This window comes from Folsomia candida, unplaced genomic scaffold (genome assembly GCF_002217175.1).
Source record: "Folsomia candida strain VU population unplaced genomic scaffold, ASM221717v1 Fcan01_Sc009, whole genome shotgun sequence".
NCBI lineage: Eukaryota > Metazoa > Arthropoda > Collembola > Entomobryomorpha > Isotomidae > Folsomia > Folsomia candida.
The window spans coordinates 4700430-4724601 of NW_019091201.1; the positions used below are offsets into that span (position 1 = coordinate 4700430).

The 24172-nt window shown below is 35.7% G+C and overlaps 5 protein-coding genes across 11 annotated transcripts in view; 4 read left to right on the top strand and 1 right to left on the bottom strand.

Moving 5' to 3' along the window:
* Positions 1–518: 518 nt before the first annotated feature.
* Positions 519–2609, bottom strand: LOC110853717 (pre-mRNA-splicing factor 18). Its single transcript, XM_022102028.2, has 6 exons — positions 2457–2609; positions 2107–2355; positions 1484–2020; positions 1292–1413; positions 1042–1197; positions 519–949 (listed from the first exon to the last, which is right to left on the bottom strand). Exons 2-6 carry the CDS (start codon positions 2287–2289, stop codon positions 814–816), a joined length of 1134 nt encoding a protein of 377 aa, XP_021957720.1. The 5' UTR covers positions 2290–2355; positions 2457–2609; the 3' UTR covers positions 519–813.
* On the top strand, positions 913–7236 carry LOC110853716 (ATP-dependent DNA helicase DDX11). Of its 5 annotated transcripts, none has more exons than XM_022102027.2 (14): positions 913–1028; positions 2828–3008; positions 3090–3201; positions 3313–3659; positions 3746–3779; positions 3852–3984; positions 4064–4181; positions 4249–4627; positions 4692–4816; positions 4880–5223; positions 5302–5503; positions 5588–5737; positions 5813–6046; positions 6115–6915. In XM_022102027.2, the coding sequence occupies exons 2-14, from the start codon at positions 2853–2855 to the stop codon at positions 6370–6372; spliced, it is 2592 nt and encodes an 863-aa protein (XP_021957719.1). In that variant the 5' UTR covers positions 913–1028; positions 2828–2852; the 3' UTR covers positions 6373–6915. The 5 variants fall into 5 exon arrangements, 3 of the variants coding, with proteins under 3 accessions (XP_021957719.1, XP_035710970.1, XP_035710969.1); XR_004835597.1 differs by lacking the exon at positions 913–1028 and adding an exon at positions 6963–7236 and having other exon boundaries at positions 2652–3008; positions 6115–6432; XR_004835598.1 differs by lacking the exon at positions 913–1028 and having other exon boundaries at positions 2652–3008; positions 6115–6432; positions 6720–6915.
* Positions 7124–9736, top strand: LOC110853718 (eukaryotic translation initiation factor 4E type 3-B). 2 transcript variants are annotated; one of them, XM_022102029.2, is made up of 6 exons: positions 7124–7292; positions 8185–8465; positions 8537–8668; positions 8741–8837; positions 8913–9135; positions 9211–9736. In XM_022102029.2, the coding sequence occupies exons 1-6, from the start codon at positions 7281–7283 to the stop codon at positions 9351–9353; spliced, it is 888 nt and encodes a 295-aa protein (XP_021957721.1). In that variant the 5' UTR covers positions 7124–7280; the 3' UTR covers positions 9354–9736. The 2 variants fall into 2 exon arrangements, with proteins under 2 accessions (XP_021957721.1, XP_035710972.1); XM_035855079.1 differs by lacking the exon at positions 7124–7292 and having other exon boundaries at positions 7719–8465.
* Positions 9737–10347: 611 nt separating this feature from the next.
* Positions 10348–15221, top strand: LOC110854013. Of its 2 annotated transcripts, none has more exons than XM_022102400.2 (11): positions 10348–10486; positions 10588–10919; positions 11638–11705; positions 11802–12112; positions 12196–12393; positions 12461–12644; positions 12731–13050; positions 13153–13309; positions 13393–13554; positions 13948–14298; positions 14731–15221. In XM_022102400.2, exons 4-11 carry the CDS (start codon positions 11811–11813, stop codon positions 14782–14784), a joined length of 1728 nt encoding a protein of 575 aa, XP_021958092.1. In that variant the 5' UTR covers positions 10348–10486; positions 10588–10919; positions 11638–11705; positions 11802–11810; the 3' UTR covers positions 14785–15221. The 2 variants fall into 2 exon arrangements, with proteins under 2 accessions (XP_021958092.1, XP_035710971.1); XM_035855078.1 differs by having other exon boundaries at positions 13156–13309.
* Positions 15222–18489: 3268 nt separating this feature from the next.
* LOC110854039 overlaps positions 18490–24172 on the top strand; it is a 36574-nt gene continuing 30891 nt past the window's right edge. Inside the window, exon 1 of the mRNA XM_022102435.2 lies at positions 18490–19468. Coding sequence (XP_021958127.2) covers positions 18764–19468 — 705 coding nt within the window. The 5' untranslated portion in view covers positions 18490–18763. The remainder of the gene's footprint in view (positions 19469–24172) is intronic.

The window sequence follows — 24172 nt, forward strand, 5'->3', positions numbered from 1 at the left end:
CATACGACAGTCTTGAAGCTCGATTGTGGAGATCGTGCGGAATTCGGAGAGGATCAGCTTTCTTACCTACGACAAACTTTTACCAGGCAACTTTCTCTGATTTGTATCTTTGCAATTCTAATTATTTTTTTATTTTCATTCGTGGCCCAGTGACAAGGTGCAAATGCATCTTGAACGGTCTTGCGTCCCAATTGAGGCACAATTTTCAGTATCCCAGCTTATGTTATGTCTTGGATATTTTTGTTATCGATGGATACGTTCAAGATTACGTCACTGGAAATATATTCATCGCGCCGGCCTTGGTGTCGAGGGCGTGCACAAAGTTGATTTGCAATGTGAGTAGGTATTTCAAAATAGCGTTGTTTTAAAGGGATATTTTAAATTATTTACATAAATACGAATTTGCATTACAGGTTGACATTCTCGAAACAATTAATCGCATCCTACTAATTACTCAAGACAATATTCCTGCTACGTCTGGAGACGGGTTATGTGACACAAGCTTTCATCGAGTTTAATTTATTTTAAAATAAAATAAAATACTTTATTTGCATGTAATTAAATAGTAATTAATAGTATAAAACAAATTCCACGAGCGCATATGATTACCTACATAGTTTTATCAGTAAAGTCGTCTTATTAATATTTATAATCTAATTCACCTCATTTACATGAAATTATAATCATAATTGTTCTCGTCTGGATTTCTCGGCCTTTTGGCTAAGATCGAAGTGTCCAGCAGTGACGGTATGGTCAACCATTGATCGATTTTGGTTTGTCGATAGAATTCTAATCACTACAATCTACTAAAATCTATTCCGACTGCGCCGCATTCTTGCAAGTTGCAGATGAGCTTGCTTTATCTTCAATATCTAAACACGCTTCAGGCTGATATTCCACACATTTTGATGGATCCGTTGGAAACATTTGTTGGCATTTTGTCATTAATCTGGTGGTGAACCGAAAAATAAAATAATATAAAACTTGCAATTTTACTTATCAACAGTTTCAAGATTTAGAAAATGCAGGTAAAGTACACACCGTTTTAGCCCTTGGATATATTTTCTCTGCGTTTCATCATTCATTACGTGAGCGACATTCCTCGAGAAAATTTTTTCTCTCCCAGTTCTTGCGTGAATACCAACCATCGTTACTCCGATAGGCCAAGGAGCATTGCCGATAGCCATTTCCAAATATCTAGTAAATCACATATTATGCAAATTCATTAGGGGCTGATTCAAATTCTCATTGATTCATATCATTACATTTTATTCTAAATAACTTTACTTACGCGTCGTTAGCTTTAATATACTCCTTGTCCAACATGAATTTGACAATGTCCACTAAACACTCGAGAATATCGTCTTGTAATGTGCAGCTTTTTAATTTTCGCAAAAGTGGTTTCATATATTCCTGCAAAAAAAAATCATGTAAAAACGAAACATAAATTTTGTACTGTCCAATTAATGTTTAAAATAATTACCACTGTCTGCGTATACGTTGCAGAGGATAGTTTTCCCCTCATGGCTAACTTTTCTTCTTCAGACCTCGAATTTAAATACTTTCCCCAGCATTTCAATAAGAATTTGACCCATTCCAAAATAGTTTTAGCTCTCTCCTCCATATTCTTAGATTTTGAAAAGACTTCCTGCGCTTTTGGAACGATGACGTCGTACGTATAGCTGTCCTCCATGACGTGAACGTCCCCCAGTTTCTTCTTCTTATCTGCAGCCTGTCCTGGTCCAGATTTTGACGTTCTGATAATTTCCTCCAGATAAGCTTGATCCACTTGTTCCAAAGCGGCTTGAAAATCGTTGCGGAAACCACGATTTACTTCTGGCTCAAGGATTTCCATTTTTCTCAACCGTCTTGATGATTCTTCTTCCGTCTCGCCAAAAAGAAGGATTGGTTCGCCACGTTCTCTTAAACGACGGATAACTTCTCGTCGCGATAGTTTAGGGAGGTCCTCCATATTTCCAGAACCAGCTTTTGGAACTTCTACCTTGACTGAAGCATTGGCCTAAATATTAAATACACACAATTACTTACTAAAGCTCTCAATTACCGATATATAAGTAATTTGTTCAAATTAAACATCCCGGATACCTTTGCAAACTTTGCATTCGCCTCATTTGTCGCAGCTTTCTGAAGACCGTGTCGAACTAGATAAGCTTCCTCATTCCTTGCCATTAACTCGGACCGTTTGAAATACTTTTGTCCACCAGACACGACCTTCGAATCTTCCAATTGTTTCCGCTTTCGCTCAATTTCGGCTTTGATCGCCTCCATTGTAAATTTGGATTAATTAATGTGGTTCAATTTGGTTAACAATGTATTATTTCATCGTTTCTTCCCCTAGATAATAGAACACAACTCATTAATTAATCCATATTAATTATCTTACACATTTAATTAATTCAAAAACAATAAATTATAAATCAAAATTAGCTACTGACCTGGAACAGGTCAAAACCTGTCGGATTTTAAAGACCAACGCTGTCCCCACCTCAGCTCCGCAGAATCCACTCAAGAAAAATATTTGCAAAGTTAGCAATCAATTAATTAATTAATATTCGCAAAATACGCAAATAAATACAACGTCAAACTGCAAACGTAGAATGAGAATTTCTCAAAAATGTGCAAAAAATATCGCGGCAATCGGCACGAGCTCGTTCACTGACACAAAATAACAAAGCAAAACTGATAAATTTTTAGATCTCTGCTAAAGAATTTCGCTGATTTCTCCGATTTAAATTATCATTAAATTAACTACAATTATAGCTTAAATGCCTTAATAGTTTGCAGTCTATAAACTTGTAAATTATAGGCGTCAGTCAGGGTCAGGGTCAGCGATGGAGCAAAAATTGGAGTTAGAAGGACGCCTCGAACCACCGACTGATTTTGCCTTCCCATTTACGCCCTACGACATCCAAGTAAAATTCATGACAGCCCTCTTCTTAGCGATGGAAGATAAGCGATTGGGAATTTTTGAAAGTCCGACTGGCACGGTAAATATGCTCTCGAAGAAAGCGGTGGTTATGTATTTTAATGTGTAAATTATTAAATTATGATGTTATTATGATTATCAGGGTAAGTCACTCAGCTTGCTTTGTGGCGCATTGACCTGGCTCCAGCAAAGGGAACAAGAACGGGTCAACTATTTGCAGGAATTACTGAACAGCGTGGACATCACGGAGCTTGGTAAATACATTTTACATGCAAAAAAGAACATTTATAAATGTTCCTTAAATGTTCCTTATTAAGTTAATTTAATAAAGTGGTGACAAGATATGTTTATTTTCGTTCTGCCAGATCGCAAAGAAAAAGAGTCAAATGACTGGGTCAAGGCGCAAATTGAAACGAGAAGAATAATTGGAATGGTTTCGAAGGCACGGAGAGAACTCTCCTTCCATCAAGGACTCATCAAAAAGAGGAGCGATTATCTTAAGAAGAAATCAGAATTGGCGAACCGACAAAAATTCTCCACAAGTACGAAGAAGCAAGTTACGAAGGAAGACGGGGAGGAAAAGAAGAACGATGGAGGCGAACCAGACTTGGACGATTTAATTTTAAATGACGACTTCGCCCCGACAAATTACTCTGATTCTGAAGGAGACGATGACGATTTGGATGAAGAACCCGAATTTTATTCTTATCGGGTAAAAGACAAGATTTTGGTCAATTTTTCCATATTCTATTAGAGGGTATTCACGCACCGTTTAATTACCAATAATCTCAATTCCAGATTATCTTTGCATCCCGAACACATTCTCAAATTGGTATGGCCCATAAACATTAGTAATTTTATGATGTACTATTTATCGTATTATGTAATTTATTTGATACAACAGGTCAATTTGCGAATGAATTGAAACGTACAAAATTTGCAAAAGAAGTCACTGCAGTTTCGCTCAGTTCGCGTCAAAATCTTTGCATTAATTCTGAAGTGACTCGGCTTAAAAGTTTGTCCTTGATTAATGAAAGGTTAAACTTAAACATCACTTTAATATTATTATTTTTATCGACAGTCCAATTAATTTGATTAATTTGTATCTATTCTTAGATGCCTCGATCTTCAAAAAAGTAGCAAAGGCAAGCAGACGTCAGAAAATAAAAAGCAAAAAACATGTTCAGGCTGTGAATATTTTAACTTTTCCGGAATTGAGGAATTGAAGAGTCAAGTATGCCTCGTCAATAACATTTGTTTTTTAATCATTTACAAAATTGATAGCCTGAGTGAAATTACAGATTTTATCAGAACCAATGGACATCGAAGACTTGGTCAATGCCGGAAAAAAGTGTGGGGCTTGTCCTTATTACGCATCCAGAAAGGCAGCAAAAGACGCCCAATTAGTGTTAGTCCCATACAATACAATTTTGCATTCTGGGACGAGAGAAGGCGTTGGACTGAAAGTGAACAAGTCCGTCATTCTACTCGACGAAGCTCACAATTTGATTGAATCAATCTCAAACATGTACTCAAACTCGATCACTTTCCAGCAACTGCAAGATTGTTCGAACGCTTTGAAATCCTATATGACCCGATATATGAGCAGATCCAGTACAAAAAACTTGCTAAAGTTAAAACAAATTGCATTTGTTCTGAAGTCGTTGCTGCAGTTTGTTGGTGAGCTTTTCTTTACTGGCGCAAATTGGTCAGTCGAATTTATAATAACAATATTTTTATACAGGAAGCACAGGAGACGCAGAATCCAAAATTTTGAGTATTCATGAATTTAAAGTCTCGATTGGAATTGATAATTTGGATCTCTACGAGCTATCAAAGTTTATTAAGGCTTCCAAGCTAATATTTAAGGTAATAAAATAACAAGATACTTTTTTCAATTTTATTTTAACTGTAGTAAATTTATAATTCTAGTTGAAAGGATATGTGCACCAGCAAGAAAAAATTGCCACGAAGAAGGAAGAAGAATCTCAAAAGAAAGCAGACGAGGGTACCAATTCAAAGAAAGAATCCGTTAATAATCGACTTAAAGGAAAAGAAAATAAGAAGAATTTAACCCCAAATCCTGCCCTTGATAATCCTGTTGTTGAGAGGAGGACAAAATCCTTTGCGGGACAAGCTGTCCTAAACTTTAGTGAATTTTTCAAATCCCTCTTAACTTTTGATGCGGAAGGTCGAATCATTCTGGAAAAGAAGACGCTAAAGTTCCTACTTTTAAATACATCAGATCATTTTCAAGAATTGATTAAATCTGCTCGGTACTTTAGTTAAGACTTTTAATTTTATTTAAAAGGGTTTCAAAATTCAAGAAACTTCAACTAATTTTTGTCTTTTAGAAGTATAATCTTGGCTGGTGGCACGATGAAGCCGTACGATGAAATTGAAGATCAATTGTTTCAATCTGCCAGAGACAGAATTTTTCACTTTTCTTGTGACCACGTCATTCCAGATGAAAATATTGTCTGTTTAGCCCTCAGCAAGGGGCCGACCTCAACACCGTTTGACTTTACATATAAGAACAGAAGTTCTCCAGCCCTGGTGAGTTAATTATAACAATTCATCAACTAAGGATGAATAGCTTATCAGTGTTTGGATTTATGAAAATTATTAAATTCATTTTAGATGGAAGAATTAAGTCGTAGTTTGCTCAACTTGAGCAAAATGGTGCCCGGTGGACTTGTCTGCTTTCTCCCGTCCTACGATTATGAAACAACGCTATTCACACATTTGCAATCGTCAGGATACAAAGAAAAGATCGAAGCTAGGAAAAAGGTTTGCATATGATTTTTTAATTGCTGATAACCACCCATTTGCGATAATACTTATCTTGACATTTTATTTATGTAGATATTCCGAGAGCCAAAAGACTCAAATTGTGACCTCATTTTAACCGAATACTCTCGCCAAATCAAAAACAATCCCGGTGGTGCGGTCCTCTTTGCCGTCGTGGGAGGAAAACTCAGCGAAGGGATCAATTTCAGTGATGATCTCGGACGTTGCGTTGTCGTAGTTGGTCTCCCGTTTCCAAACATAATGAGTTTGGAAATAAAAGAGAAAGTAAAATTCGTCTCGAGCCGATTAGTAAGTCACGCAAACTATAATTTTCCATATAATTTCTCTTAATTATTCATGCTCGCCTTATCATTTAGGGGTCCGAAAAAGGCAATCAACTCTTAACTAACATGTGTTCCAAAGCTGTCAATCAATCAATCGGTCGCGCCATTCGACACTCTTCCGACTACGCAGCCATCATTCTGCTAGATCACCGGTACACTCGACCCCTTCAACAAGCCCAGTTGCCAAACTGGATCAATAAACGGTTCCAAGCCTGTGATAACTTTGGCCAAGCGGTCAAAACCGTGTCCAACTTTTTTAATGGGAAAGCCCTAAATTCTAAACCACTTTAATTCAACATTACAATTTATTCAGTTCCAACCCGATAGATCGTTACGAGTCATTATGTCCCTGTAATTTACAGTTAATGCATCACTAAAATTGTCAAAATCAGCACATTTCTAATCATTTCTCCAGATTTTGACACTTTCTAAAGGTGGAGATCTCAAGGTTAAGAACCCTTCAAAAAAATTGGAACTTATCAAAACTGGCTTAAAACCTCACCTCCATTCCATTAATCAACTCACTGACTACAAATTTGTCGTCCAGAATTTTAGAATAAATTCCCAGAGCCGAAAAATGATTAAAAACACGTGCTGACTTTGAGCTTTTAGTGATGAGTTCTAGGTTAAATATTCAGATTTATACATATATCTACGTTAATCATCATTTTCAAATTATAATTATTCATTTATGTAATTTATAATTAACTATTCAGATTTACGTTACTCATCACTTTTACATTACGTTATACTATCTGAACTATGTATGCATTTATTTATCTGCTATAAAAAAGTGGAAAATGAATTAAAAGTGCATGCTAATCATAAAATTTATGAGCTTATCGTGCAACCGATATTAATTAAATATTATTTTGGATAAGGTGAGGATAAGCTTTAACGTGGTGGTGGTGGTGGCTGTTGATTCAGCAGCCAAGCAAAACAGAGGTCGAGGAACGGATGACGGCGGAGAAGCGAGAAAACTGACCTCTGCTCTTTTTTTCTCTCTCGCTGCAGAAAAAACCAAGGCGAGATTGCGACGACTCCTTTTTCCGTCGTCGTCAGTCTAAGTTTAGCGTAGCGAGAAGTAGGATGTGAAAACTTACTCTTGGAAATTTATCAAATTTTTTAATCTAATCCCAAAATATCCTGAACCGATTACCAACAACCCATTTTATAGAAGTGGATGAATTGTGAGAACAATGGCGAGTAAGGTAAGATAAGAAGGAGGAGAAAATTCAATTTTTTTTGAAATTTTGATTTTGAATTTTCATCAATTTTATAGTAATTAGTCTTACAAACGTTTTTTTTTAATTGGTGGGTTTAGATGTGACATGATGCGATGTTAGGTTAGTTTAGTGAGAAAGTTGAGAAATGTATTTGTATGTAAGCAGCATGAGAAAAATAATTTTGAGAAATTTTTACAGATTTTTTTTTCATGGGAATGTTCATCAATTTTAGAGTAATTTTAATTTATGTTGCAAAACGTTTTTTTAATTGATGGGTTAATTTGGATGTGACATTATGCGATGTTAGCTTAGTTAGTGGCTAGTTTAGTTTGGTTAGTTAATGGGGAAGTTGAGAAGAAGTGTCAATTCAAGGTCACTTTTGCGATTCGCATGTTGCGAATATGTCATGTTTGTTGTGCCAAAAGAACGTGTTTTCTAGACTTGAGCGCAGTTAATTTCCTATTTACGCTATTTTGGGATTTGTTTTCAAGTCCAAAGTTTAATCTTATTTTCATACTTTATTATTGTTCTGCGTACTTTCCATGCATGATAAGGGTCAATATTGTTGTTTGTATTTGGGCATTATTTCGGAAACTAATTAATTTTCCATGAAAAAGAGGATTACATAGATATTAGTGACAAAAGTTGACTGAGATTCATCTCGAGTTCAACTCAACTTCCATGAGTTCAAGTTGAGAAATATGGAAGGTTGAGAAATTGAGATTAAAATGGGCAAAATGCGACTCAAAAAGAACATTGACCCGATTCACTCAATCTCAAGATCTGTGCTACTTACATATTGTTCGCAGTATTGAGAAATGAATGAAATGTGAGACTGACGCACTTACATATGACGAACTTATGTCTGTATTTGCAGATGATGCCAATGTCACCCCCTGGGAGTCCAGCAGTTGTTGCCATGATGGGCAAAATGACGGCATCTCCACGAGAACGAGATCTGAAGGGAGGAGGAGGCGATGGTGACACCCTCATGGACATCACCTCCCAACAAAAACATAACCTTCAAGATGTCGATAGATTCGCTCCGGGTCAACCTTCCTTGAAGGAGCTTTTTGAAAAAATGTTGAGCCAGAAAAAGAACATTTACTCCACGGATCCCATTCCGTTGAACAACCCGTGGACGTTCTGGGTGGACAAGTGAGATTGTTGTTAATTTTAGGATTTAATTGATGAGCAATTTTATATTTTGGTTTTTATAATGTTTCCAGAACTGAACGAGGAGTGAATTTGGAACAATATAATTCTAATCTCCGGTGTATCTACACCTTTTACACGGTTCAACGTTTCTGGGCGGTGTACTACAATATACCAAAGCCTTCCGATCTGCAGCCGAGAAGCAGGTGAGCAGATATTTAAAATTAATCTTGCCTATTAAATGGGGAAAAATAATTGTGATCGTAATTAATTAATAGCTTGCACATGATGAGAGATGATCGAAAGCCCGTGTGGGAAGAGGAGTACAACTGCAAAGGAGGAACCTTCCGGCTTCGGGTTCAAAAGAAAGATTCGGTATGGATACATTTCATTCAAATTATAATGTACCAATACTAATTGTTGATGGACTAATTATTTATGACTTTCTAGAATAAAGTATGGATTGAATTGCTGTTGGCCGCAATTGGAGAACAGTTTAATGAATTTATTCATGAAAAGGACGAGATTTGTGGAATTTCTATTTCGACGCGTGAAAAAGAAGATTGCATTTTGATTTGGAACACGAACGCGGAGCTTGCCAAGGATTCGAAGATTTTGCAATATCTGAGTCTCATTTTACCGGATACCGTTTTCATTGCGACGTTCTACAAGCGTAAGTCAATTCGTATCTGCTATTTAATTTTCTCTTCTAATTTGCTAAACATTTTCCTCCCTCATTTCATTACAGCTCATTTCACTCATCACGCATTTGAGAAAGGGAATGGCCCCAAGCAGCAGCAAGGGTCCCAGGGAGGACCACCACCACGGTCATTCAAGCTTCAAGGACCTCAACACCCACGGTCTTCTAACCCCAGTGGCGGTGATCATTAATTCGGCGAATTTTGCGGCTAAATTTTTATTTCATTATCAAAATTCAACAATCTCCTCCAATGATACTTACGAATAACAGCGAAGAAATGAGGTCTTGTTTGTCGATAAAAGTAAGTATAAAAATAACTAAAGCCAGTATTGTCAAAATTTTCTACTCCAAAGAAAACTTTGGTATGATAACGTATAAGGAATAATGTATAAATATATAAGCAAATTAGCATGTAGTAGTAAAGGAGTTAATTTTCTCCGCACTGTTGTGTCCGAATGAAGTATGAAATGCTTGTAAAAATAGTCTTTGTCTTTTCAACCTCTAATAAAATTCAACAAAACCAAAAAAAATATATCCGCAAATAGTTTTAACACGATAATCTTAGTATTGTAAATTAATTGGTTTTGTGATATTTAGTGAGATAATAGTGTTAGTCATTTATATATGTAGCATTGCCATGCCTTGTACTTTTCTACTTTTGTATGTTTTTAATTGAATCGGGTAATTTGGATTTACCAGAATAACTCTACTATTTAAATATTTATGTACGTTTTCATAATCAAGAATTTTTAGCTAAATTTTACAACAGTTTAAAACTTACTTATCGATATAAATCTAATTTAGATATATTATATAACAAGCAAAATATTTGGTTACCACATTTTTTAGCGATAAAAAAATGCATGAAATTAAAATTATCAAGTTTTTGCATGAAAAAATTCTTTCACTTGCTCAGGATTAAAATTCATCATGCAAAATGCTGGTTTCCCGATTTCCATATTTGGCCATCATTTGTCAGATAACTACTTGGATAACTATTTATTTAGTCAACTCATATTTCCGTACTTATGTGACCAACGAAATGCAAATTTCAAAATCCAAAATGCAAAATGCAAGTTTCCCCATTTACGATCTGGCCCGTTTACGAGGGAACTTTTTCTTGTTAGAAAAACACTCGATACTTGTATTTTCCTATTCGTCGTCAAACATAAAATTATTTAATTTTCCACTTTTTCACTAATTTATACTAATTATTGTCAATAATTTATTGAGTAGAAATAACTACTGGATAGTAATATAAATTGTAATAAAAGTTGTCAATTCATTGGAGTCCATCATTCTTGATAATTCAAGTTATTTGACGGTTAGTACTTTGTTTTGTTATCTTTAAAACTGAATTTTAATTATTGTGCAATTGATTGATTGATGACCCTAATTTAATTATAATTAATTATTTTTCAATAGATTGGATGTAGTAGCATGTCAAAATCGCGATTATCGGAATGGTGAACTGGTTCCTCCTGTTCGGCTTTTTAATTGGTCTCTTCTCCGCGGAATTGTACCATTATCTCTTCAAAATCTGCTTTATCATAATCTACCTTATCTTCTTCACTCTCTGGATATCCTACTTTATCGTGTGTATGCCAGAGTCGGAGTGGTTGTGGGTGCTCACCGGAAGTGGACCTCGTCCCTTTCATCTCGCCGCGTTTACGACTGGAGGACAAGACGAGGGGGACGACTTGCCTGGTGTGAACTAAGCGTATCTCCAGCAGGAGTACGAGATTTATGCAAATAAGGTGACACGCCTAAATACCATGATAGTAAAATATAATTTATTCTCCACCATCTTCGAACTTAACTCCTCCCAAAATTTAGAAACACGTTAGTGAAAACCGCATGTCAAAATTCTCTTCCGTTCGAAAGTTATAGACGGACCGACAGACAGTTAGACCGATGGCCGAATAAGGACACATGCATACCTGTACGCACCACACGATGAGAAATGTTGCTTTTGTTAGATATTTCCATATTATTATATAACTGATCGTGTGGGGAAGCACGTAACTCGGTTTAGAATAGCTCTTCCCTGTCCTGATGGAAAGACATTAGTTACACTAGTGAAGGGGACACCGATTGCTTGAGTCGGAACGGAATATGTCGTCGAGATTTGCATAATTATTTTTTAAAGAACATTGACTAGATGATGATAATGATTTACTTCATGATTTGTATGTTTTTTTCATATGAGGATTTATATATGTACATGCACGGTGAATCAGAGAGAAAAATTCAAATTAGTTGCCAGTCAGTCTGGATTTAAGTGGAAATTTGTCCACGTCTTATCTCACCTTTTTGTGCTCCCTTGAACCTTTTGTGAACCTTGTGAACCTTTGTCACCTCTCCTATCATTGGTTAAAGTTTTAAGGGATCTCCTCCCTCCGCGTCCCATTGGTAATTGTGTAATTGTGGCAGTGCCTTGCCAAACTTAATGTGTAATTTTGTGAAAATTTTTAGTCAGTCTCTCCACCATCCACCATCGCAAGTCACACATAGTCACACAGTCCTCAGAGTCCGAAACATAAGTAAAGCAAAATATGATTTAATATTTTTATTTTTTATTTAAAAAACGCAAAATTATTAATCTATTATTAATTATGCACTCTTAATCTATTTTCCAGCCTAGAAAAATGTCCAAAAAGAACAACAGCCGGATTCCGCAAAGCTCTTCCAACTTTTCATCGTCGACAACATCAAAGTCGAGGAACAAACCAAGTTCTTCTTTGCTCCAGCATGACTTCCCACCGGAACACGCAACTCAGTCGGAGGACCTCTTAAAGTTTTTTAAGTCGTTGGGATACGAAGCTCCAAAAAACTTGAAGCCGGAGCACCTCGACTACGTCTTTAAGGATGAGAAAATGACCCAACTTCTCAAAACCATCATGTCCAAACTGAAACCAGGCAATGTTCTGAGCGAGGATGAAGTCAAAGAGTAATTTGAACCAATTTCATAAGTAGTTAAGGATCCGTAATTAATGGCGTGCAATTTAATTATAATTATAATTGTTATTGTAGTTATGAACGTCTTCGAAGTGAGGGTTTGCTATTATTTGGCGAAGAGTTGGAGAAGGCCGTCGACCATCGGAAAGCCCTCGATCGCAGGAATTCTGATAAAACTCACGACGACGAACTGAAAACGCAAGAACTCAAACGTCTAATAGCTCTGCGTGAGCAGGAAATTTTGGATATTAAAAAAAGACAGGAAACAATAAGGTGCATAAATTTAGTTTAAAATTTAACTTATTCACATCTTAATTAATCAAATACTTCCACTTTTTAGGAGGATGGATGCTCTACGCCAAGAATCCAATGCATCCCAAGATGCAATAAATTCGCACTATCAGAAAGAATCAGCCAATTTAAAAGTTGCCATTCTAGTTGCGAAAAAACGCATCATGGACAAAGCCCAAGCATTACAGATGACCAAAGAAGAACTTCTCAAGCATCTGGACCTGAATGATAATGTGTGTGCATTCATGATATCATTTTCAAACATTTTCTAAAAATTTCTATAAATGTTTACAATATAATTATGTTCATAAAATTCCAGGCAAACCTCGGCGATCAATTTATGGGAGAATGGGACTGGGACACCTTCATAGAAAATGAAGATAGTTTGAACCAAGAGATACGAGAGTTTGGTAAAAAGTACATCCCAACTCTGCTCAGAGAATCAGAACGTGTCAGACCACAGACAGAAGATGATTCCCACGTTAGCGAGGCAATCACCCAGCAACTCAGCAAATTTGAACGGCTTCGCCATTCCATCGTGTACGAAGAAGTTCGACGAGTAAAGTTGGCACGTAAACTTGCCGCAGCTCAAGTCGCTGTCCAAGTATTGGACGACATTAGCGCAAATGGGATGGATGTGTAAGTACGATACGCGAAAAGTTATAAACATTACTGACATTACTTTGAATGCTTATTAATAATTAAACTGTAAATTAATTGCGTGATAATGATAATGTGTAGTAGCCGGTCGGAGCAGGAGGTTGAAGATAGCATAAAAATTCTGGAGGTTCAGGAGAAGAATGAATTTAACGAAGTATTGCAGAAAGTCCGAGTCGACACACTGGAAAAAGTGGATAGTCGGTTTCAAGGATTAATTGAATCTAGGAATCTGGCGAAGGTTGGCTAATTAATTAATCGTGCTGTTTCATCCCCATGATTTTGACATACTTATTTGCATACTAATCTTTATAATATTTGCAGAAACGTCTAGAACTAGGAATGTCTGGACTGTATGACATGCTAGAAGCACAAACAGTACGGCTTGACCTCGTGGGGAAACTCATATCCACAAATGCACAACCACTTAATCAGCTTAAGGACACTATTTTGAATATCGAACAGGAATTGGCAACAATCGATTTGGTAATTAAACTTAAATTATTACGACTCGATGACTCATCATAAATATCGTCAAATTCGAAACATTTTTAATCATTACTCTGCCCTGGGAATTTATTTTAAAATTCTGGACAACGAGTTTGTAATGAAAAATAAGTTGACTAACAGAATGACGGCGAGTTTTTTAAGCCAATTTCAATCAGTTCCACTTGAGATCCTTCAAATACTGTTAAAATCTGGAGTTAACAAAAATTGCTACGACCTGTTTCACAAATTTTGTCGTCCAGAATTATATATTCCCGAGAAGTGATTAAAAATGTGTCTATTTTGATGATTTTGCCGAGAGTCATTGAGTCCTACATTAATAATTCCTTCAAAATGTTTTTATGATTATGATCAAATTTATCTCATTTGCAGGACGGTCGAGGGGCTACTGCTCCAAAACCATTAACTCCGGAAGGAGACGTGCTGTCCCAAATATTTCAACAGCTCGGCTATCCAGAGGATACCATCCACTCAGCCAATAAAAGGTTCAACGCCATTAGAAAAATCTACCAGACAATTGAGCGGGATGAATTGGAAATCGCAGCCCGAGAACAGACCGAGGAGGAGGAAAAATTAAAGAAAGTATCGAGACAGTGTCAGGACCTCAAGCTTAAATTTGAGAAATTGAAGATTGCAGCGATTCCGAGCCAGAAAGTCGAAAAACTAAAGGCTGAAGTGGAAGAAAAGCAAAATCTTGTGAAAGAACAAAAATCTTCCGTTGCGGTAAGTTAACGTAGGGCTCGATGACTCATTACAAAAATTGTCAAAATAAACATTTTTAATCAGTTTTCGGCTCTGGGAATTTATTTTAAAATTCTGGACAACAAATTTGTAGTCAGTAAGTTGGTTAATGGAATAGCGTTGAGTTTTTACGCCAGTTTCGGCGAGTTCCAATTTTTCTGAAGGCTTCTTAAACTTGAGATCTCCTCCTTCAAAAAGTGTCAAAATCTAGACTGTATTTTTGAAAATTTACAACTCCTTGATCTACAAATTTATTGTCCAGAATTTTAAAGTAAATTCCCACAACCGAGAAATGGTTAAATGTTGATTTATTTTGGTGATGGCTCATCAAGTCCTGCATTAAAAGTTTAATTATAATTATGAATTAATTTCCAAACTTATCTTTGATGATAACATAAACTTTACACTTTACAGGAAGTTCTCCTTCGGAAAAAACAACTTTTGGCTGAGATGAAAGCTCTTCTTTAAACAAGTTAAATTGATTTATATTGAACCATACTTTTCCGGTTGATGTGTCCAATTTTTTTTGTTCACAAATATGAAACGCATCATAGTCCAATTATGTATTATATATCGGTAGTAGTACATAGGTAGCAAATTACTTGATTGTGTATGTAGAACAGTATATTTTGATACGCTTTTTCAGGTAAAATTACTCGCATCTTACGTATGTATGTAAGGTGCTGGTCTTATGTAAATTAGTCTGTACAGACTAACAATTACTTATATTATGATATCCTTCAATGTTTACTGCCTTATCCAGATTCTGTCTTATATAAACTATAATTTAAACATAAAATTATCTAAGTTATTAAACATAACGTATGTAAACTATAATTTTAAGGTAAAATTATAAAATTGAAAGAAACTAACTTAAAGATAAATTATTTATTGCAAACAAAAAAGTATGTTGATCATTTCCATATTTTTCTTGACATTTAAACATGACACAGAAATTAGTTAATTGTTGCAAATTAATTACACGGTTCCATCCAAAACAAAGGTCTCCAGAGTCAAGTTTTGAATTGTATGTGACAATTTCTCTGAATTATGTCGTAAAGTACATATTTTTCAAATTTTTTCCTCTTATAAATATAATTAGGTAGCTCACTTTACCATAAAAAATGATGGAGAACTTGAAATCAAAAAATGGTCTGCTTTCTCGTGAACGGAAATCCTTAGAAAAAATTATATAATTATCATGCATGCAAATTTTAGGGAAATATTATTCTCCTTCATAAAGAAATCCTTCATAAATATTTCGTTCTGCTCCTGCCACACATAATTTCTGGTCATGCCATAATACTTAATGCTCATTTATCTTCCTTATTATACAACAATTTATGCTTAGATAATTTTAACTTTTATGTAGGTGGTCTCCTGCCTGCCTGCTGTCCTCCATGCCTCGCTAAACTGAAACTCTTATCCGTCTTTTACATAAGCATTTTTATTATTTTCGTCTTAAATAATTAATAGCATTGCATTGCATAAAAATACGTATAATTTTTGTCACACCGTGCCGACCATGACCACGACACGCTCACAATGACGACGACCAGACGAGACAGACAGACAGACAGGAGGAGGACATAATTAAGTAAGTGACATTTTTATGAAAAAATAAGAATAGTGCACAATCAGTGGCCGCGGAAGCCGTGGGGACATCGGGGGACAGTAACATTGTACCCTGGGGGAAGGGAGGGGTTTATATAAGATGGGGAGATGATGCCGACATCGAACAACCGTGAGGACATGGTCCCTCTTTTGTCCCCACTTTTCCGCGGCCACTGTTCCCTTCTTAATCGTCTCACAGGAAGATAAATAAGTAAGGTTTAAACCTCTTGATTAAATTGTTATGTCAGCAAGCAAACCCCAAAAAATTTTATACTTTGTCATAAAAACTTTCTTTCTGAAAAATAATGACGAGATTATTATTACATAAATTAAATTGGGATACATTAAACATTGTTTTGGCTGAATTTCAAATATTTCAAAGTATATTAATATTTTGATAAAATTTCAACGTATTTTCCGGAAAATGTGTAACATGTTAACGAACAGAAAGGCATCTGTGTACCTTCCCTTATATATTGTAATACTTGCAACTCACATTTTTGGCGTCTGTGTTACACATTATTTTTACCTCGAGTAAAACTTATGTAACCGCCCTGCCTGTCTGTCTGTCCGAGGCACGATAGAGTCAAAACGGTTGAACCAATTGGGTTCAAAAATATGTTTTCTAGGAGTTACATAAGTTCTAAGATGAGCAAAATCGGTCAAATTGAGGGTCATTTCGTTTCCAGTAAAATTGCAAACATTGCAAAAATTCCAAGGTGTTAGAAAATTGGCACAAGGATTGTTAAGTAAAAGCCGGTAATGAAAGTTTCTGAGGTGAAATTTCCAAAATTTTCCAACCAGAAGGACCCTTCATGGTGGTGGCGACCCATTTAATACCGATTTTCAGAAATTTTACTTGAAATTTCGACACAGCGATAGCTTCTCATGAACGGATATGAATTTAAAAACGACCAAACTGTAACCTTAAAGGTTGACCCATACCGTTTTTTAAAAACTTGCTATTTTCAACAGTGGCCGCGGAAGCCGTGGGGACATTACCATTGTCGGATGGGGGGAGGGACGGGTTTATACAACATGCGGACATCGAATAACCCTGGGGACATTGTCCCTCTTCTGTCCACACGTTTCCGCGTCCACTGCACAGCAAGATAAACAAGTAAGGGTTTTAAGCCTGTTGATTAACTTGTTATGTCAGAAAGTACAAAAATTTTATACTTTGTCATAAAAACTTTCTTTCTAAAATAATGGCTAGATTATTATTACATAAATTAAATTAGGATGAATATTGTTCTGGTTGAAATTAAAATAGTTTTTGAAGTATATTTTAGTTGAGTTTATAGGATATCAACCATGGAATAAGATAATATAATATATTATCTTTTTCGGAAAAATTATAAAAAAATCTGATGTATTCCACATAGTTGCCGAGAAATATGTATAACACAAGGTGTATAACGGATGGTTGCGTTGATTATCTATACCTTCCCTTAAATATTTTAAAGCTTGCAAATTACATTTTTGGCATCTACATCACACATCCAAAACATCAAAAAAGTCGAAACTTTTTTGATTTTTTGTTTGAAAAAATTTCATCTTATATTAATCATTTTAAAACGAAAAGGAGCACATATGTACATACACCTCTCTTTTTCAGAACATGAATCTCGTGCCGTCCCATAATTTTGGATGTTTGCATGCGACAAAAATCCAAACAAAGAGCTAGAGCCAGTAGGTTTTATCCATTTATTTCTAACGGAGTTCCATGACCCACACGGACATAATTACATGTTTGGTGGTCTTCTTTTTTTATGGTTCCGTCGGTTTAATAAGGTTGCATTCACAAAAGTTTAAGCTAAATCTGTCCTCTCCGCACGGACAATGGAGGTCTCCCAGCGAATTCTCTCCGATTTTGAGCAAATTAGTGGGAAATCGATCACAAATATAATTAGTATGAAATTTGCGAAAGGCACGATCTCCCAATGGGCACGTTTGGCAGAGATATTTGCATCCGAAGAGGAGAAAACGCGCCCTAAAGTCAACAAATTTTACACTTTCCAAATTTACTGCACGTTTTCTCCTCTTCGGATGCAAATATCTGCGTCAAACGTGCCCATTGGGAGATCGTGTCTTTCGCAAATTTTCATCCTAATTAAATTTGTTATCGATTCACGCTAATTTGCTCAAAATTGGATCGCATACGCTGGGAGACCTCCATTCTAAAGAATTCATAATTTATGTCTACCACATACATAATAAAATGCCTCCCGAATAATATTTATTTTCCAAAAACCCATACCAAATTCACGTGCTGCAAATAATGCAATGCATCGTTTACTTGAATTACTTACGTGCATGCATGCAAAAGTATTTACTACATAAACCTGAGCTTAACTATATCATATCATTCCTACCTACGTACCCCTTACGGTGTGCACAACCATGCAAAAATTCAGCATTGTTGCGTGTACATACATACATTTGTTATTGTTGAATCAGTCCGCATCTCATCTCGCTAACTTAACTTAACTTAACTCACTTGGTTGTTAAATCCAACCTCAAAACTAACTAACTAACTATACGTTGAATTTCAAAAGTCTGTCAGTATTTTGGGCGCATTTGCATCGCAAACAACAACACCACGCAACACGCCGTACGGTACGCTACGCTGATTGTGTGTGCCAATAATCCACCAAAATTGACCCATGTCGTGGTGGTGGTTGGATTGTTGAAATTTTGCAAATAATAAATAAATAACTTCAGTGTGTGATACAAAATTTCATGTAAAATTTACTCTCCAAAATTGTGGTTTCAAAATTTCAAAAAAATGGACCTAATATGACTCGTCGACTAGAAATCTTTCGTCAGCAAGATGAGTCCGAGTAGAAACGCGTCTTCGTCACCTGCGACGTCGTCGTCATCGTCATGTTTGACCAAACCTGCCCGCAATTTCCGGGTGCATCCCCAGTGTAAAAGTGTCGTAAATCCTGCACCTACTCCACTTCCGGAAAATGGGGGTGTCTCGACATCATCCCCACCACCACCACCACCACCCCCACCCCCACAAATTAACCCCAATAACTGGACCGTTGCCCGCACCAGTCTGACCAACATGAGTAAACGATTCCGCAATAAGAACAAGGTTGGGATTCCGTCTCATCTCACCTTCAGTGACGACGTAAATAATAATCTCAATCTGCCCCCTCAACAACAACGACGCTCATCCTCTCGAGCAAGTTCGAGACTTCGTTACCCCAATATTTTCGCGTCGCGGGGAACCCTATGTGAAGAACAGGAAGAACAAAGTTGTCCCCTCGTGTTGAAAAGTTGTCTGAAAAAGTCGACCGATTCAATTGACAAGTTTTTATGTAAAAGTAGTGCAAATTGTGAGACTGCTGGAACTGGGAGCTGTCTAAGTTTAGGGGGTTCTGGTGGTACTGGTGGATTTCGAAAATTTATTACCCTCGCCACCACAATAATTTGTTTGGTTGTGATATTTGTGCCTTCCATCGTTGTGGGGGATGAGGCACGTGGTTCCGGAATTTATGAGGATTCGAGTAAACAAGATTTTATCCAGGTGAGACGATTAATAAGGGAAAATGTTTGCAAATAATTAAATTTTTATGTATTTTTTAAAAATTTATAAATGTATAATATTTTGCTAATTTTCGTACTTAAAAAATGTGCAAATATTTAAGTGGTACTTCTCTATTTTCAAAAATATATAAAGTTTGTTAACGAAAATTTTAGACTGGTAAGTTTTTTGCCACAGGCTAGATTACCTATACGACAATATGAATTATCGTATTCATTTTAGAATCATAATTTGACGTCGAAATCCTTCAAACTTTAGATTTTTTTTCGTTTTTGTGTTTTTTATGTTTTCTTATACATTTTTCCGTAAATATTTCCCATTTTTCTTAAATATATAAATTGTGTTAGAATATCTTTTTAGAAGGCAAATTTTTGTGAAAAAATTACAACAAGGAAAATGTTCTGTATTTTAAGTTTTATAATCATAAATTGACGATTCCCTCAAAATTCATATTTTTTTCGTGTTTTAGTCTAAACATTTTTACATTTCTTCCTTAAATAATTTCAATTTTTTGAAATACTTAAATTTTGTCAGATAATTTTACACGTAAGAAATTTATCATCAAACAACCTACCTAAGACTAAAAAAATATTTTACATTAAATTTAAAAATCATAATTTGACTTCAAAATGCCTCAAAATTCTTATTTTTTTCGTTTTTGTCTAAATATTTATACATTTCTTCCCTAAATAATTTCAATTTTTTGACATACTTGAATTTTGTCAGACAATTTTACACGTATTAATCATATAATCAACCTACCTAAAGGGCATCCCAAAAGTAAGGTGCAGCTCGGTCAACCATTGATTTTAAGGGTACGGGCTGGAAAAAATTGATCAGAGATAAGTCATATTTTAGGTAATGTCATGCAGATTAAGACAACTGATTTCAGATTTCATCAAAAAATCTTGTCAATGCATTACACGAGCCGGAATCCAAAAATTCGGAAGTGTCGATTTTCACTCGCACGAAAATTCATATCGGTGTGATTAGAAAAAGACGATTGATTACTTCGCCAGGCAAGAAAAACTTAGATTCGTTGTCGACCTAATAATTACAAGATGTGAGCTTGCCGGTGACATGAATTGCAAAAAAATATCAGGTCAGGCGGTTATCCAGTCAACGAAAAGAAATGTCGAGAAAATTAGGATGTTCTTAAAGAAGCGTCCCGCAATTCCATGATTGCCGTATCCACAACACAAAACATATCGAACTCAACGATACGTCGAATTAAACTTCACGTCTTAGGCATGAAAGAGTGTGTAAAGCAATCGGCAAAGAAAAATGTATGGACCCAGCACCATCAAGCTAAAGCAGCATGCAGAAAAATTTCCAAAAAAGGGTTGAGCAAACTCGTGGTTATTTATGATGAAATCTAAGTGACCACTGACCCTGATAATGTTCCCGATCGTACATATTTTCAAGCAACTACTCCAGTAGATGCAAAATGCGAAGATAGACTAAAGCCAAAGACAATGTTTCAAAAGAAAACCTTGGTTATTCATTCCCCCGAAAACATTGGATGAGATACACAAAAACCAAACAACGTTAATAATGTACCTCAAACACGTGGTATGGAGAACTTCTGGGCCAATTGTCGAAGACAATGTTCTAAACGAGAGAAAAAGTTTGCAATCGTTCGTAGATTTCGAAAGGTTGGAGCAGAATCGCAAAGGACATTTAGGAAAAACCGTGAAAACGACCCTTCGGCGGAGCTCGGAAGAACCTAATATCTCTAAGTTACAATGGGATAGGAAATTGGTTTAACGATAAAACTAACACATACAGATCCTAAGCTTTTGTGTAAATTTAGTTTCTTCGAACAAAATTGAATTACAACAAAATGAGGGCGGTTTTTCCATCTGCACTTTACATATGGGATGCCCTTTAATACAAAAAAATATTTTTCATTAAATTTCAAAATCATAATTTGACTTCAAAATGACTCAAAATTTCAATTTTGGTCCAAATATTTACAAAATCATAATTTGACTTCAAAATGCCTCAAAATTTCAATTTTGGTCCAAATATTTTGGCATTTTTTACACACATATTTTCATCCGTTTTTTATATCCTCGTATGAAAATAATTTAAGAACGTGACGTGTCTAATTTCCACCAATTCTTGATAATCACCTGCTAAAATTCTTTGCTTCTAAAAAGGCGAAAATAAAATTTGAAGCTTATTGTTATGTTTTCGTTGCATTATTCTCACCTAGAAAAAAATACGAGAAGTCATTAAATGAAAACCTTTATGTATAATGCATTTCACCCATTCGTTCCGCTGCACTTCACGTTTTAACACTAAGCAAAATTATTACAACATTAAAAGCGTGCGATCTAATTTCATTAACGAGTCTCCCTCTTTATAAGAAGAGAACAAGGATAGAAAAAACCTACTACTTCGTTTCGTCCGAGTTAGCAGATTTGTTTGTATTGAATTCCACAAATCGACGGACGGACAGACATACTACGATCCCATAAGGTGTAAGTCAGGCTATAGAAAATAAATTACGAATATTATCAATGAATTCAATAGTCTACTTAATTCGCCATTTATTTCGAGTGCAGTTTTTTGGCGGATTATTAAGCTTTTCACTATTCATAAGCGAATCCCAAATATCGACAGCCGGACAGACACACCAGTCACATAAGATATAAAACTCATGCGGTAGAAAATATTTACGAATTTTATCAATGAATAGTCTACTTAATTCGCTATTTATTTCGATTGCAGTTTTTTTGCAGTATCGTTTAGCTTTTGTACTAAATTAAATATTATTCGTAATTTTGTTCATGAAAAAAATTCATACCTGACTTTAAATCATACTTGTTGCATTTGATGTCTGTTTAGCTTAATATTTTTCATATATACATACGATATTTTTAATTTTTTTCATAAGCATGTTCTCGTATATCAGTAGCAACTAACTAACTAACTGTATTATTATTATTGTTACATCAAAACTAAAGTATCAGATTGCTACTTACTTCAGGGACGACAAGATCTTATCTGCCTAGATATCTTAACGTAATACACATACACACACACACACACTTGCATGTATAAGGTCAACATTACATTATATTACATACATCCATCCACATTTCTTTCTTTCTCTCATTGTTGGCACAATTAAGACCAACTTGATTTAAATGGTTAACCCATGATTTAAATATAATATTTTTTAACTGCACAGCACAATGGATTAACATTAAATCTCATCACGGTCATAATTATCGAATCATAGTCGTACAAACTTTAATTAGGCAATTTATTCTTGCACAAGCACATATCTCCTACTCTTATCATCGTCCTGAACCTGGAGGTTGTTTGGGCTGGGCTGGGCATGCATTACGTACGTACGTATATAAAATAAATAATAAGCATTGTAAATATGACAGATAATGATGTAAAAATTGTTTCCGTTCATGTCAATCTTTAAGAGAACAGGTCGTTTGGCATGTTTCATAATGTTTGACTTTGGCCGCATCCGTTCTGATAAGTTAAAGTAAGTCGCATTGTTTTAGTTTCCTTATGAAAATCAACGTGGTGCCGAAAATTGGCGCATTTTTGTACAGAAGAGAATGTGTTTAGAATTTTGCATAATTTTCATGGAATTTTATGCAGGGAAAAATGTGCAGAATTATTTTAGCTAAAATCTGCTTAAATGTGGAGAATTTTGCTAATTTTCATGGAAGTTTATACACAAAATGTGCAAATTTTTTTTGCCGAAATCTACCGAAATCCACAATATGTATAAAGAATTTTGCACAATTTTTATGGAACTTTAAGCAGACTAAAATATTCAGAATTGTTTGCTTATGCAAATATTTTTTTTGTTGAAATCTGCAGAAATATGCAGAATTCTGTCTGTGCAGATACTCTTTATGTTTAACTACTCGATAAATATGCATAATTCAACATCTTGTCAAATGGAGGGATAAGAAGTTCTCTTAATTATTAATGTTTAACGCACATTACATTATTGCTGTGGATTGCGGTTAATGAAACCAAAACTAAAAAATAATCCCATTCTTATCCTAATCCCAAGTTCATACTCGCATCTGACAATTGAACCACTCTCATTGAATCTTTTGTCTTTTAGCATGAATATGCCTTCATAAATGGTTGGTCTCGTCGACGTTTTACTAATCCTGAATTACCGACATATATACAGAGGCCGCGGAAGCCGTGGGGACATCTGGGGACATTTCCATTGTAGAATAGGGGAGGACGGGGTTTATATACGATGGGGAGATGATGCGGACATCGAACAACCGTGGGGACATTGTCCCTCTGTCCACACCCTTCCGCGGCTACTGCATCATATACATACATTTGAGTAGCCTGAATTCTCCCAGTGGCCGCGGAAGCTGTGGGGACATCAGGGGACATTAAAATTGTAGGATGGGGGGAGGCAGGGGTTTATATAACATGGGTAGATGATAGGGAAATCGAATAATCGTGAGGACATTGTCCCTCTGTCCCCACACTTCCGCGGCCACTGCATATATACACAACAAAGTAAAAGTGCGACAATCATTCAAAACTAAAGAAAATGCCTCGAGCTGCTCCGACGTCAACCACAATGTCGTTATTACACCCTTATTGCGGTATGATTGTGGCTGTAGAGCATGGTAATTTATCATGTAAAATGTTTAATATGTATCCTGTATCTTATTT

Coding starts and splice junctions, on each gene's coding strand:
- LOC110853716 (XM_022102027.2), top strand. CDS start 2,853: ATGGAGCAAAAATTGGAGTTAGAAGGACGCCTCGAACCACCGACTGAT. Junction 3,009..3,089: donor TTGAAAGTCCGACTGGCACG/GTAAATATGCTC, acceptor TATGATTATCAG/GGTAAGTCACTCAGCTTGCT. Junction 5,504..5,587: donor ACAGAAGTTCTCCAGCCCTG/GTGAGTTAATTA, acceptor AATTCATTTTAG/ATGGAAGAATTAAGTCGTAG.
- LOC110853717 (XM_022102028.2), bottom strand. CDS start 2,289: ATGGAGGCGATCAAAGCCGAAATTGAGCGAAAGCGGAAACAATTGGAA. Junction 1,414..1,483: donor CAACGTATACGCAGACAGTG/GTAATTATTTTA, acceptor TTTTTTTTGCAG/GAATATATGAAACCACTTTT. Junction 950..1,041: donor TATATCCAAGGGCTAAAACG/GTGTGTACTTTA, acceptor GTTCACCACCAG/ATTAATGACAAAATGCCAAC.
- LOC110854013 (XM_022102400.2), top strand. CDS start 11,811: ATGTCCAAAAAGAACAACAGCCGGATTCCGCAAAGCTCTTCCAACTTT. Junction 12,394..12,460: donor AAAAGACAGGAAACAATAAG/GTGCATAAATTT, acceptor TCCACTTTTTAG/GAGGATGGATGCTCTACGCC. Junction 12,645..12,730: donor ATCTGGACCTGAATGATAAT/GTGTGTGCATTC, acceptor ATAAAATTCCAG/GCAAACCTCGGCGATCAATT.
- LOC110853718 (XM_035855079.1), top strand. CDS start 8,158: ATGACGAACTTATGTCTGTATTTGCAGATGATGCCAATGTCACCCCCT. Junction 8,466..8,536: donor TGGACGTTCTGGGTGGACAA/GTGAGATTGTTG, acceptor TAATGTTTCCAG/AACTGAACGAGGAGTGAATT. Junction 8,669..8,740: donor GATCTGCAGCCGAGAAGCAG/GTGAGCAGATAT, acceptor ATTAATTAATAG/CTTGCACATGATGAGAGATG.